General features: G+C 41.4%; 1 protein-coding gene across 2 annotated transcripts in view; it reads left to right on the forward strand.

Moving 5' to 3' along the window:
- OGDH (oxoglutarate dehydrogenase) overlaps nucleotides 1–12,473 on the forward strand; it is a 64,615-nt gene that overhangs the window by 4,018 nt on the left and 48,124 nt on the right. For both annotated transcript variants that reach the window (XM_080934440.1, XM_080934441.1), the window contains exon 2: nucleotides 2,260–2,507. In XM_080934440.1, coding sequence (XP_080790566.1) covers nucleotides 2,286–2,507 — 222 coding nt within the window. In that variant the 5' untranslated portion in view covers nucleotides 2,260–2,285. The remainder of the gene's footprint in view (nucleotides 1–2,259; nucleotides 2,508–12,473) is intronic.

Here is a 12,473-nt window from a genome sequence, read left to right on the forward strand (position 1 = left end):
GTAGTTGAGGTTTACTTATCTTGGGCCCTTAAATTTCTCATCTCTGTTGGCTTCTTGTAAGTTATAATTCTTTAGTCATAGAAATACTTGTTTACAAAGTGCTTTAATGTTTGTACTGTAATTTTAAAAAATGAGAGAGAAAAGAGTAATTGCTGTCTCTACTTTTTGGTTCAAAGAAACAGAACAAGTCAGGCCTAGTATATGTAATGCTTACATAGCAAGTTGGTGTCATTTATACTTGGCACTATCAGTAAAGTGCTTACTGGGCAAGGACCTGGGCGTGGTAGTACAAGCTTGTAATCCTAGGGCTAGGGAGGCAGAAGAGGGTGATCTCTGGGGCCCCCTGGCTAGCAAGCCTAGCTCATTTGACAAGCTGTAGATAAGAGCTACACTGTCTCCAAAAAAAGAGTACAGCACTTGAGGAATGACATCAGAGACTGATCTTGGGCCTATACACACATGTCAGTGTATACACCTATATGCACATATTTTTATATTTAATATATACCCATTTAATAGAGTATATTTAGTATATAAGTATATATACCTTATACATAATATATATGATAACATTTAAATGTTCCTACCTCAGTCTCCAGAGTGCTGGGTTTACAGGTGCTGGTTTTTATGCAGCACCTCCTAAAGGTGCCTCTTCACATCCACCCTCACTAGTCTATCTGCTTATTGACACCTGCCTAAATATTTGAGTTTATCTTTCCTAAGGTTATGCCATTTAATACTTAAAAATATGCTTTTCTTGGTTCTGCTCTTTCCTTTCTTTATTCTCCCGTATATTAGCATTCCAACTGCAGTAGATTTCTAATTTGTAATCCAAGGCCTTGCCTACGATAGACAAGCATTGTACCTTTGAGCCTAGGCCACTGTTTCTTTTTTCCGCCAAATATATCTTCTCTTTAAATTTATTTTCTGTGTGCGTTTATGCCCTGTATATGCCTGGTGCCTGGAAAGGTTAGAAGCGGGTGTCAGATTCCCTGGATCTGGAGTGGTTGTACATTGCTCTGTGGGTGTTGGGAGCAGTAGAAGCTCTCTAAATCATGAGTCAGCTCTCAAGCTCCAGTTTTACCTCTTACAGTTTAGACTTGGATCCATTTTGGATTTTGTATGTAAGGGGTGCATTTTTTTTTCTTTTATTCTTTGTTGTTTGTTTATTTGTTTTGGGATAGAGTCTTAATAGGGCTACATAATAGCCCTGTAGACCAAGATGGTTTGGAATTCATTTATCCACTTGCTTCTTTCTGCCTCCTCCTGAGAATAAAGGCATGTACTACCACTCCATCATTGATGTGTCATTTTTATTTTAATTTTTTTTAGGTTTTTAAATTTCGATGTATGTGTTTCACCTGCATGTGTATATGTATACCATGTGCATAACTAGTGCTGTGAAATGAGACGAGGACACAAGATCCCCGGGAACGGGAATTACAGAATGTTGGGAGCCATATCAATGCTGGGACTCAGACCTGGGTCCTGTATGAAAACCACAACTACTCTTAATTGCTGAATCATCTCTCGAGCCATAATGTCTTGTTATTAATGTATTAGGCATAGCCACTGGAATTGTGTCTTAAGACCTGCCCACAGTTTTCTTATCACATATGTAAGCAAAGAGGCTGACGACAGCCTACAAATACTGAGCTAATTGGAATGTAAATCTCAGTGTGGATAACAAGCAGGTATTCTGGTCATTTTTAGGTAGACTGTTGTACCATTTGCTGAAGGACAAACTTTATAATGAGTCATTTTAAGGAGGGTTTGATGCTCTGTAGTTATTTGTTCTAGATATTTGGAGCCGAGTTTTCTCTGGCATTTTATATTTATTTCTCAAGGGGTAACTTAGTTGAAGATAAGCAAAGTCAAATTCTTCTGCTTCCAAGAATACTAAGAGCACAGAGAACACTTGATGGTTTCTGGATATGTTAGAAAATGCCATTTGCAGTTAACGTTAATCCTTAACCAATTCTTATTGTCACTCCTGTAGTCATTTCATATCTTATATAAACGTAAAGATCCTAAATCAGATGGTAAAACTTGCAACTTTGTGCTTATATCTCTGGGGCTAGTTCAGGCATCTTGGGGGGATATGGGTATGCCAGTTTGACAGTCATGCTTTGTCTTTGCTCTGAACAAGTCATTGACTGTTGTGAACACTTTTTAAACTAGTATCTTTTTCTTGAACAGCTGGGCAAGTTTTATCTCTTTAACGTTCTTTTAAAACTTTTCTATTTTCTTTTTAAACAGGTACTTGTGGAAGGCTTCAAGACAAAATGTTTCATTTAAGGACTTGTGCTGCTAAGTTAAGGCCATTGACAGCCTCCCAGACTGTTAAGACATTTTCACAAAATAAACCAGCAGCAATTAGGACGTTTCAACAGATTCGGTGCTATTCTGCACCTGTAGCTGCTGAACCATTTCTTAGTGGGACTAGTTCGAACTATGTGGAGGAAATGTACTGTGCGTGGTTGGAGAATCCCAAAAGTGTACATAAGGTAAGGCTCACAGAGTAGTTACCCTGCTCTGTATGTTGGTCTGGTGCTCACTGACTGCCAGGTAAGTGAGTGTATCCAGAAGAGTCAGTCAGTGGGCAGGCAGGCAGCTAGACTCCGGCACCATCCACCATGTCAACTGCGTCAGACTCAGTGTGGCCTCAGTGGAAACCACAGTCCTCTTGAGTTATATCCAGCAGTGAGCTCAACACTCAAAGCACACAGTGAAGCATGTGTAGCCCTTCAAGGATATGAAGAAATACAAGTGTGATCCTGTGAACATGTGAGGAAGCAGAAGACTGACCCTCCAGGATCTCCCTGAAGGTTGCTTTAGGATGAAGCTCTCTGAAGAAAGAAAGTGTGGGAAAGAATGGGACCTCGAGATGCTCTTCCATTCTGACTACTCTGAGAGAACATGTGTATTTGTGACATTTTAAATTTACCACATGTACTTTCTATATAAACAGCTATTTAGATCTTTGTGTTTCTATTTTTCTCCTGTCTTTGATTTCTCTGTATCATCTACATGGACACTTTTCTTCTTAGACCCTTTTCTTTAATATTTACCTGAACCCTTTCTAGGGGTGACTAGTTCAGGCTGTGGAGATGTGATGTGCTTCATTGGAGAATCCCAAAACTACCACATTGTATCCACCTCCCCTGGGCTAGTGCAGGCATCTTAGTAGTGCCAGAACTGGTTTGTTCTGTTTAAGGCCAATGACTGTTTATGGGTTTTGGTGGTCAATTTCTTAGTTTTTGGATATGGAAGCCAGCTTGATGTGTAGGGGTTGCAGTGTGGTGCAATGGTAAGCGTATCTATTCCACAGCTCTCCACCTGCTCTTCATCTCTAAGTCTCTGGGAGAATGCAAGGCAATGCCATAGTCATGATGATCATCTTCATGGAGGCCATGCTCAGCCAAGATGTTTGTCTTTACTATGGACCGGGCCTATTTGCATTGTTGAATCACTGTCATCTCACCAGAAGGCATCCTGTATCTACTTTTAAATTCTTACTGCTCTGAAATTCCTAGCAACCTTCTTCATTTTCTCCTCGTGGGCTTTAAAGAAAGCATAACCAGGGAGCCTCTGAGACATGCAGTTCAGGCTAATCTGAAGTGTGTTAGGTTGTCCAGGTTGTCCTTGAACTCTGAATCCTCTTGCTTTTACTGTTTTAGTGCTGAAATTGCAGGGCCTACACTACTAAAGGAGGACATTTTTGTGGGGGCATGATAGTTCTCTAAACTGGTGGATAATATTCCTTGAAAAGGATTTTGTTTTGTTTTTCCCTTCTCCCTGCACTGTTGAGGTTATAGAAAAAGCAGCATTGTGATAATTAGGGTGAGAGGGTATTGAAGAAAGTCTGTCATGACACTTAGAGTGAGGCAAGAATGCTCAGCTACCATCTGCTTGGCCCCATAGAGACTGTTGGTGGTGGGATTGGAGTCTTGGGGGCAATATGAACGTTTCTTGGAAACACTGTTGGGAGGGGGAATAGTATACATGTAAGAGATTTTGTTCTTTAATTGAAGGTGTGTGTGCAGGTTGGAGGACCTTGGAGCAGAGTTTATGCCTGTATCTGTTACTAAGAGTTTGGGGTTACTCTTACAGACTCAGGCATTGCTCTGCCCCTTCTACCTGTGGAAGGAGGAGCAAGAGGGCTGATTGAAGGGCTGGGCCCACTAGAGATCCTGGCTGTAGACTGATCTTTGATCTCTCTCTTGCTTTGTTCACAGCTAAGTAGTCCTCTTTAAATTGTATTATGCCCACACATGGTGCATGTACATTTTTTGAGGGAGATGTCCCATAATTTAAGCCATATTTTCAAAGATACCTATGACTGTAGAATGTTAATGCCCTGCAATACTTTATTTTATTAAAAAATGCTTTGGGCCCGGGGAAAGGATCCAGTTGGTGAAGTGCTTGGTGTACAACCATGAGGACCTAAGTTCACACACACTGCCCCCAGCACCCACATACAAAGCTAAGCATGGCAGCATGTACCTTTAATTCCAGTGCTAGGGGTGGGACTTGGAGGGTCTGTAAAAGTTTCCCTAGCTAGCTAGTTTAATTAACTTGCAAATTCCAAGTATAGTAAAAGACCCTTGCCTTCAAAAATAAGATAGAGGGCTGGAGAGATGACTCAGTGGTTAAGAGCAGACTGAACTTCCTGAGGTCCTGAGTTCAAATCCCAGCAACCACACGATGGCTCACAACCATCTGTAATGGGATCTGATTCCCTTAACTGATGTGTCTGAAGACAGCAACAGTGTACTCATATACATTAAATAAATAAATCTTTAAAAAAAGAAAGCTAGAAAGTGTCAAGGAAGATACGCTATGTCAGCTTCTAGCCTCTGTACATACATGTATGTGCATGAAAACAACACATGCTCACATGTACAAAAGAATACTTGGGGTGTGGCAGAGTGCTTGCCTGGCGTGTAGAATCCTGCTTTCAGTCCTTAGCACTTTGTAAACTGCTCGTGGTGATGGCAAATAATAATCTAAGTGTATACTTGGGAGGTAATGAGAAGAAAATTTGAAATCCAAGGTCATCTTGGCTACTAGAGAGTTAGAGGACAGCATAGACAACACGAGACAACTGCCTTTAAATAAAGGAACGAGAGAGACAGTTCTGCAGGTTAAGAGCACTTGTTGCTCTTGCAGATGACCTAAGTTGAGTTCCCAGCACCCACATAGTGGCTCACAGCCATCAGTAACTCCAGTTCCAGGAGACCTGACACAAAAATAAATAAAAGAAAAAAAATGCTTTAATCTCCTGTACCAGAAAGGGTTTTGTTGTTGTTCTGTTTGTTTGTTGGTTTGGTTTGGTTTGAGACAAGAGTCTCTGTGTAGCTCTTGCTATCTTGGAACTCACTTTATAGACTAGGCTAACCTCAAACTGGATAATCAATATACTCTGGGATTACAGACATGAAGCAGCATGCTTGGCCATCTACACTTAAAACAACAGCCACAGAAACAACATTTAAGATGGGTAGGGGTGTATGTAGTTTATTAGTACTGTGTTTACCCCACATATCTGAAGGCCCTGATTTAGTCCCCAGCATTCCACAGGAAAGTAAAAGTATGTGTGACTGTAAAAATTATGCCTGTGGTTAAAGTATTGCAGTGGGTCTGTCCCTTTTTCCTGTGATGTTCCACTGTATTGTGTCTTTTAAGTTGACCTGTCTCTGTACTGGGTCTACTGTTCTTTTGTTCTGAATTTGGTCCTCTCTGAGACTAGGGTAACGGGCATTTTAGGATTTTTGCTAGTGGCCTGTATTAGCATTTAAAGTTCTCTTTAATATCTTAACATGTTGGGGACACATAGAATAATGACCTCCAGCTAAGCATGATGGCACACATGTGTGATCTCAGTAGTCTTAAAACAAGCAGGTAGCTGAGGACTGCCAAGCCTCTGATCTTGTTTAACTCAGTAGAGACAGTAGCCAAGCTTCAGTATTGTGTTTAGGTCTTTCTGATGGAGCTACCAGGGTCTTTCCTGGCTGAGATGTATAGCTTTAGTCCTGAAAGGGTGGAAAGACCTGGTCCCTTTCCTTAGTGCTCCAGTGCTTGTCTTTAAGATGCTGGTCATTAGCCCTGCTTTTCCCTCTTGCCTGTCCTGGCATGGAACTTTCCCACAGCCCAGGACTGCAGCATTCTACCCCTTTCCTGTCTTGGTTGACAGCTTCCCACTTCACAGTCTCCTTTCTTTCTAATTTTGTTAATTGATACCTTCCTTCCTCCTTCTTTCCTTCCTTCCTTGGTTTTGCCATTGTTTGAGATAGGGTTTCTCCTAGGTAGCCCTGACTGTCCTGGAACTCTCACTATAGATCAGGCTGGTCTCAAACTCAGATCCACCTCCTCTGCCTCCTGCATGCTGGGACTAAAGGTGTGTGCCACTGTTCTCAGCTCTCCGTTTCTTACGGTGTTTTTCATGTGTCTCCTAAAGTACAGAAAGAGCCATGGTTCAGGTGGCTGCTGCAGGAGTGAGGGACTCAGCATCAGAAACTCTCCTTTGGCTTGTTGCCCTTTCTGGCCTGCCACTCCTTCCGTGCTCGTGAAACAATTATTTTCTTATTTTTTCTATGATTGTCAGAAATGGGGGAAAGACACAAGTCATAGACCACGTGACAAACCACACTTCCCTTTTTACTCCACTGGAGTGACACTGCTTTAACTGCACTTAGAAAAATAGGACCGTTTTGTCATATACATTTGCCCATTTCTGTGTTGCCTTGAGAGTACTCAGGGCAGGGGCCAACAGGTTAGTGTTGCAGTTGGTATGTTCATTGTACATGGTGGTGGACGGGGCTTCCTGTTGTGCCCCTTTGAAAGGGAGTATCCACGCCAGATGGTCTTCAGAGCACTACTTTAGTGCTGTTTTACTGGTTATTTCTAGGAGGAATTCAGAAAAGTTTTTTTTTTTTAACTAATTAATTATTTTAGTCAGGTCTGATTACATAGCCTAGTTGGTCTGAACTAGTCATGTAGAGCTGGCCTCGGAGACCAGCCTGCTTCTTCTTCCTTCTGAGTGCTGGGATTAAAGGCGTGTTCCACTGCACCTGGCCAGGAAACATTTTAGGTAATGTTCTTTGGTATTTAAAAGGCATTTTCTAGGGTATTTTATTTTATTTTTGGTGTACATGTGTATGTACACATATATGTATACACGTATGGTCAGAGGTCATTGTTGGAGTCTTTTTGCTGCCCACCTTATGTTTACTGATTACTTACTGATTGTGTGAACTAGTTGGCTAGTGAGCTCTGTCTGCCTGTCCTAACCTCACTCCCTCTCATTGTAGAGATATAGGCATGTGCTACCACACCCAGCTTTTAAACTGGTGTTAGGGTTCTGGACTTAGGACTTTGTATTTTCATGGCAAGCATTTTATCTTCTAAGACATCTCCCTGACCCCTAAAGATTTTTATTTTATTTGTGATTTGTTTTTATTTACAGGGTGCTAGGAATTGAGTATGCACCCTAGAATGCGTTCTATTGTTTGGGTACATATTCTTCCCCTTTACTTTGTGGTATTAAGGATTTAACCTTGTATCTTATGTATTTAGACAAGTACTGTATCACTGAGCTTTGTCCCTAGCCCCCAGTCCCAGTTTTATTTTTAAGTATATTACTCATGTGTCTATATTTGTGCACATATGCATACGAGTACACATATGGAAGTCAGAGGTCAACCTCAGGTTATTCCTCAGGAGCCATTGACCTTACGCTTTGAGATAGGGTCTCTTACTCTCCTGGAGGTCATTGAGTAGGTTGAGCTGACCAGTAAATGTCAGGTTTCCTGTCTCTGAAGTCTGATGCTAGAGATAGGTGGGGCCACTCTGCCTGTTTTGTTTTTTGTTGTTTCATTTGCTTTGTTTTCTGTTTTGTACGGGATATAGGGATCAAATTCAGGTCCTCATGCTTGCATGATAACAATTGCAGCTTTTTGTGTTAAACTAACTACACCAGCCCAGACTTGTGTACAGTATTTGTACTTCTAATGGTTATGCATTTATGGTTCAACTAGGGATATCCGCGAACTCCTAAAAGCAGCAGGAATTGTGAAGTATCCTCTTCACCTGTTCGTGTGTCAGTTTGCAGATCATGACGACTTTGTTGGTGTGAGACTGTGTTCACTGGTGTCTGTTAACTAGCAGTGTGTGTGAGTTGGCTCAGCAAAGAGGAGAACCCTTGAACTTCTGAAAGGAAGTGCAGGTTTTTCTGAGCTGTGAGAGATGAGGAAGATGTGAGAGAATTGGAGGTGGGGGACTTAGCAAGGGCTTATAACCTCAGCAAGTGGTAGGTTGAGAGGAAAGGCCTCAGACAACACAATATCTAAAAGAAGATTCACAGTTAAGTCAAAAGGTGCTTGCTTATTTTGTATTTTGGTAGGTGCCATGAGTGTGTGAACCCTCTTCAGTAGGAGAGTGACTGGCCAGGACGGCCTTGGGAACTAATTCAGGCCAAGTAGAAATGGAGAAGCTACTCTAAGGATTACTACATCTTTCAGGACACACTTTTTTTTTTTTTGTCCCCTTGTACTATATTTTAAAGCAAAAATAAAAACAAAAATATCAGAATAGAAAGGGAGAAATAAAAGTAAATCTTAAGGGAAAGGTAAGCACCAAGAATTAAAAGAATTGAGTTGCTTAAGGGCCTTTTATCCTTGAGCAGCCAGAATGTTCTTGTGAGAAAATCTTAGCTGGCTTTGTAAGCCCAAGAAGCAACTCATTTTTTTCCACAAGGCATGAGGACTAGGAGGGGTTTCCTAAGGGGCCAATGCCAGTGTTTAGAAAGTAGCAGATACTTTGTACAGCCAGCCTGTTCAGTCTTGAGGCTTCCTATACTTTGGCTTCCCCCATTCAAGGCTTTCTTAGGCCCTTGAGATTAACTCAGTGTTTAGATTATGAGGAGATGGTGACTTGAAGATTTCAGCCTTCTACAAGAAACCTTGGAGCAGCAGCTTTACCCAACTACACTAGGGCTCCCCTTAAAAGGCCCAGTCACTACTGTGAAGGTAGTCCCTAGCCAAATCAGCTCAGGTGACCACAGATAATCACTTTTCAATGGCATCTAGAGTTGTGTCATGTGCAGATCTGGGTCCTTTTGTATAGAATGTCCTGAGTCTGCTTAAAAGAAAAGTATGATATGCTGACTATAATACTGCCCTATGGAAAAAGCATGGTTTCCAAGAACATTGGTATAACAAACCACTCCCAAACTGCACCTTTGAAAAAAAGATTTATTTATTTTATGCATATGAGTGCTTGTTTTCATGCACACCAGAAGAGGGAATCAGATTTCATTACAGATGGTTGTGAGCTACCATGTGATTGTTGGGAATTGAACTCAGGAACTCAGGAAGAGAGCAGCCAGTGCTCTTAACTACTGAGCCATTTCTTCAGCTCCCTTCCCCAACTGCATCTTTATCTATGTGATACATTTCTTGACTGAATCAGCTGAAGAGCCCTAGGCTCTCATAGTTGTCCCATGTAGCCAAGACATCTCTAGGTAAGGTCTGTTAAAACCTCAGCCATAGCTGGTAGTAATTGCTGTCTGCTCTTCAATTGCTGTGTTAGGGAAGGTCCAATGATAATGAGTAGCTGAAGAGTCTCTTAAGATCTGGGCTCGGGTCTTGTACTGCTGCCCATTACATTGGTTGGAGTACATTGAGAGACAGACTGTACTCCTAGAGGTAGAGAGGTGTATGGATGGAAAATCCTGTAGGACTGACTGGCTAGCCACTAACCTGTTACACTGTGATCTGATAATGTGGCCAACCTGTAGTTTAGTTCAGCATGCCTTATACTTAGCAGTGCATCCTATAGGTCAGAGCTAAGGCAGCTTTACTTTGTTACTCTTAGGTATTCATCACAACTAATTCACATCCCAGACAGAAAGTTTAGAAACTTCTCTTACCCATGCTATACTGTAAAAACAATAATGTTAATTGTAATGGAGCTTGTGTTCATTTGATGTTTTTACTGACACCTAATGGTGATTGCCCTAGTTTTTTGTTAGTTTGGTTTTTAATTTTTTTGCCTGCTGTGTAACAATAGTTCAGCCTCAAAGGTAGTAGGATTACAGGCATGCTTCCTTCAGATCTCTAGTTCTCATTGGCTTGTTGCAGTGGGTATCAGTAAGCATGGATCACAGCATGCCATGAGATGGGGTGGTGATGGGCAGTGGTCCTGCCCTGGCTGGGAAAGAGGCTTCCTGCCTAGGGAACTGACTGAGTGAATAGAAGTGTCCCAATTTCAGCTCTTCCTCTTGAATTCTTTTGAACATTTGTAGTTTGCCTTTTTTTTTTTTTTTTTTTTTTTTTGGTTACTCTCATATTGGTCTGAGACCTGTTCGTATATATAAGATCTGTTCATATAAGATCTGTTCATATAACATATTCACATTTGAAATCATTCCCAGCACATTTTCTAGAAGAACTCAAGAGCCTACAAATCAGAACAGATTCATAAGTTTGGGGGTGTGTGCATAGATAACATGAAGCCAACCTTGTCTAAATGCTGTGGCTAGGACAACAGGGTAGGTAGGTGACATTGGGTGGACACAGGGTCACTTAGGGAGCATCTTGGGTCAGAAAGCTAAAAGGAAGCTTTCTTCTGGCATTCACTCATTTCCCTATAGCTTATATTGATAGCAATAAGTATAATTAGCTTTTGAACTTAATAATTGAGGGTGTATTTGGTAGTCCTAGGCTTTATCAAAAATTTATCAATGGTAAGTAGGCCTTTGAGCCTGCCCCACCCTTATCCCTGGATTATTGTCACATGTTCTTGGTTAGTTCTTGTCTGGCACCAGTACAGGACTACTAAGTACTTTTGGTTTTCTATAAATAAAGTAGATTTCATTTTATTTCAACCATAGTATTAAAATTATTTCCATTTGAAATCTGCCCTAGGTCATCCTGGCAGAAAGGTTATGACCCTAAGCCCACTTATGGGAGATCAGCAGGACAATACAAGCTCCTCTTTGGCAGGCTCCCTCCTGTTAGCATTAGGTGGCAGAGGTTATCCAATGTTCAATGCTGGCTCCTCACGAGGTGGTTAACCATTGTGCCCCCAAGTATTGTATCCCAGGACCTGGTTTCAGCACAGCTTCCTGGTCTGGTTCTTCCATTACCATCCTACTTTCCTGGTGTAGCTATTCAGTGTTCTTCAGCATAGGATCGTATTACCTTCAGCTTCCTTAGGTCCCACCTGCTCTAAAGCCTTGGGCCTGAGATGCTCTTTAAATGGATGCCATCTCTTCTCAGCATTTGTATACACTGTACATTCTGTGATTTCACATAGTTACTTTGCTTGTCTTTCTTGAGTAAGAAGCTCATTTCAATTTGTCTTTTTGTTCCCAAAATCTTAATGCATGATGCAGATAGTTAGCCTTTAATGGATATTTTTTTGAATTGGACCAGAAATGGATTTTTAAAAATTGTTTTTACATGTATTTTGAGAGTTGGGTAGGTGCCATTGTATGCATGTGGAAGTCAGAGGGACAGCTCTTAGGAGTTGGTTCTTTCCTTCCATCATGGGTTTCAGGGATCAAGCTCAGGTTGTCAGGCCTGACAGCAAATGCCCTTCGCCAAAAAGCCATATCATTGGCTCCAGAAATGGATTTTTAAAAACCACGTTTTTGCTAGGCATAGTGGTGCACACTTTTAATTCTAACATTTGGGAGACAGAGGCAGGCAGATCTCTTAAGTCCAAAGCCAGCCTGAGATATAGAAAAAGACCCTGTCTCAAAAACAAAGACAACCCCCCACACACATATACATGCTATACAACTTTTTTAAATAAAAAAAGAAATGTGCATTTTGGACTAGTGAGATGGATCAGTTAGTGGAGCAAAGACCTGAATTGATCCCCTAACATCCATGTAAAAAAGAGGCACGGTGGTCAGTGCACACCTGGGGGGGGGGTGGAGACAATGGGATCTCTGGAACTTTGTAGCAAGCCAGCCACTGCACCATGGAGCCCAGAGTACAGTGAGAGACCCTGTCCTAAAAGGTTGTAGTGAAGAACATTTGTGCAAGTTGGTACCCCTCACTCCCATCTCCACAAACACATATGACCTACATTTGCATATACATGATCATGTATGCATATATTTTCATGTGTACTATACACAAGAAAAAGAAAACATCTATGTATACTTTCTGAGAATTTCAAAACTACTTACTACGTGCAGGGACTAGTGCCCTGAGATAGGTACCTGCTCTACCGGTCACCTCTGTCTTGTCCAGAACTAATTTTCCTGACAGCTTCCGGTCCCTTGAGTGTCATTTGTAACCTTGCCTACCTACTATGTGACATTTCAACTTTTTTATAAATGGCTTCATCTCTCATGATATTTGAGTGTTGTGAACTTTGTACGATCTAGTACTTATCTAGGCAGAGACAGATATTTTTCTCGTTTTATTAATTGCAAAACATGCCAAGTAAGAGGTTTC

This window comes from Micromys minutus (assembly GCF_963924665.1).
Source record: "Micromys minutus genome assembly, chromosome: 1".
In the NCBI taxonomy this organism is placed as follows: domain Eukaryota; kingdom Metazoa; phylum Chordata; class Mammalia; order Rodentia; family Muridae; genus Micromys; species Micromys minutus.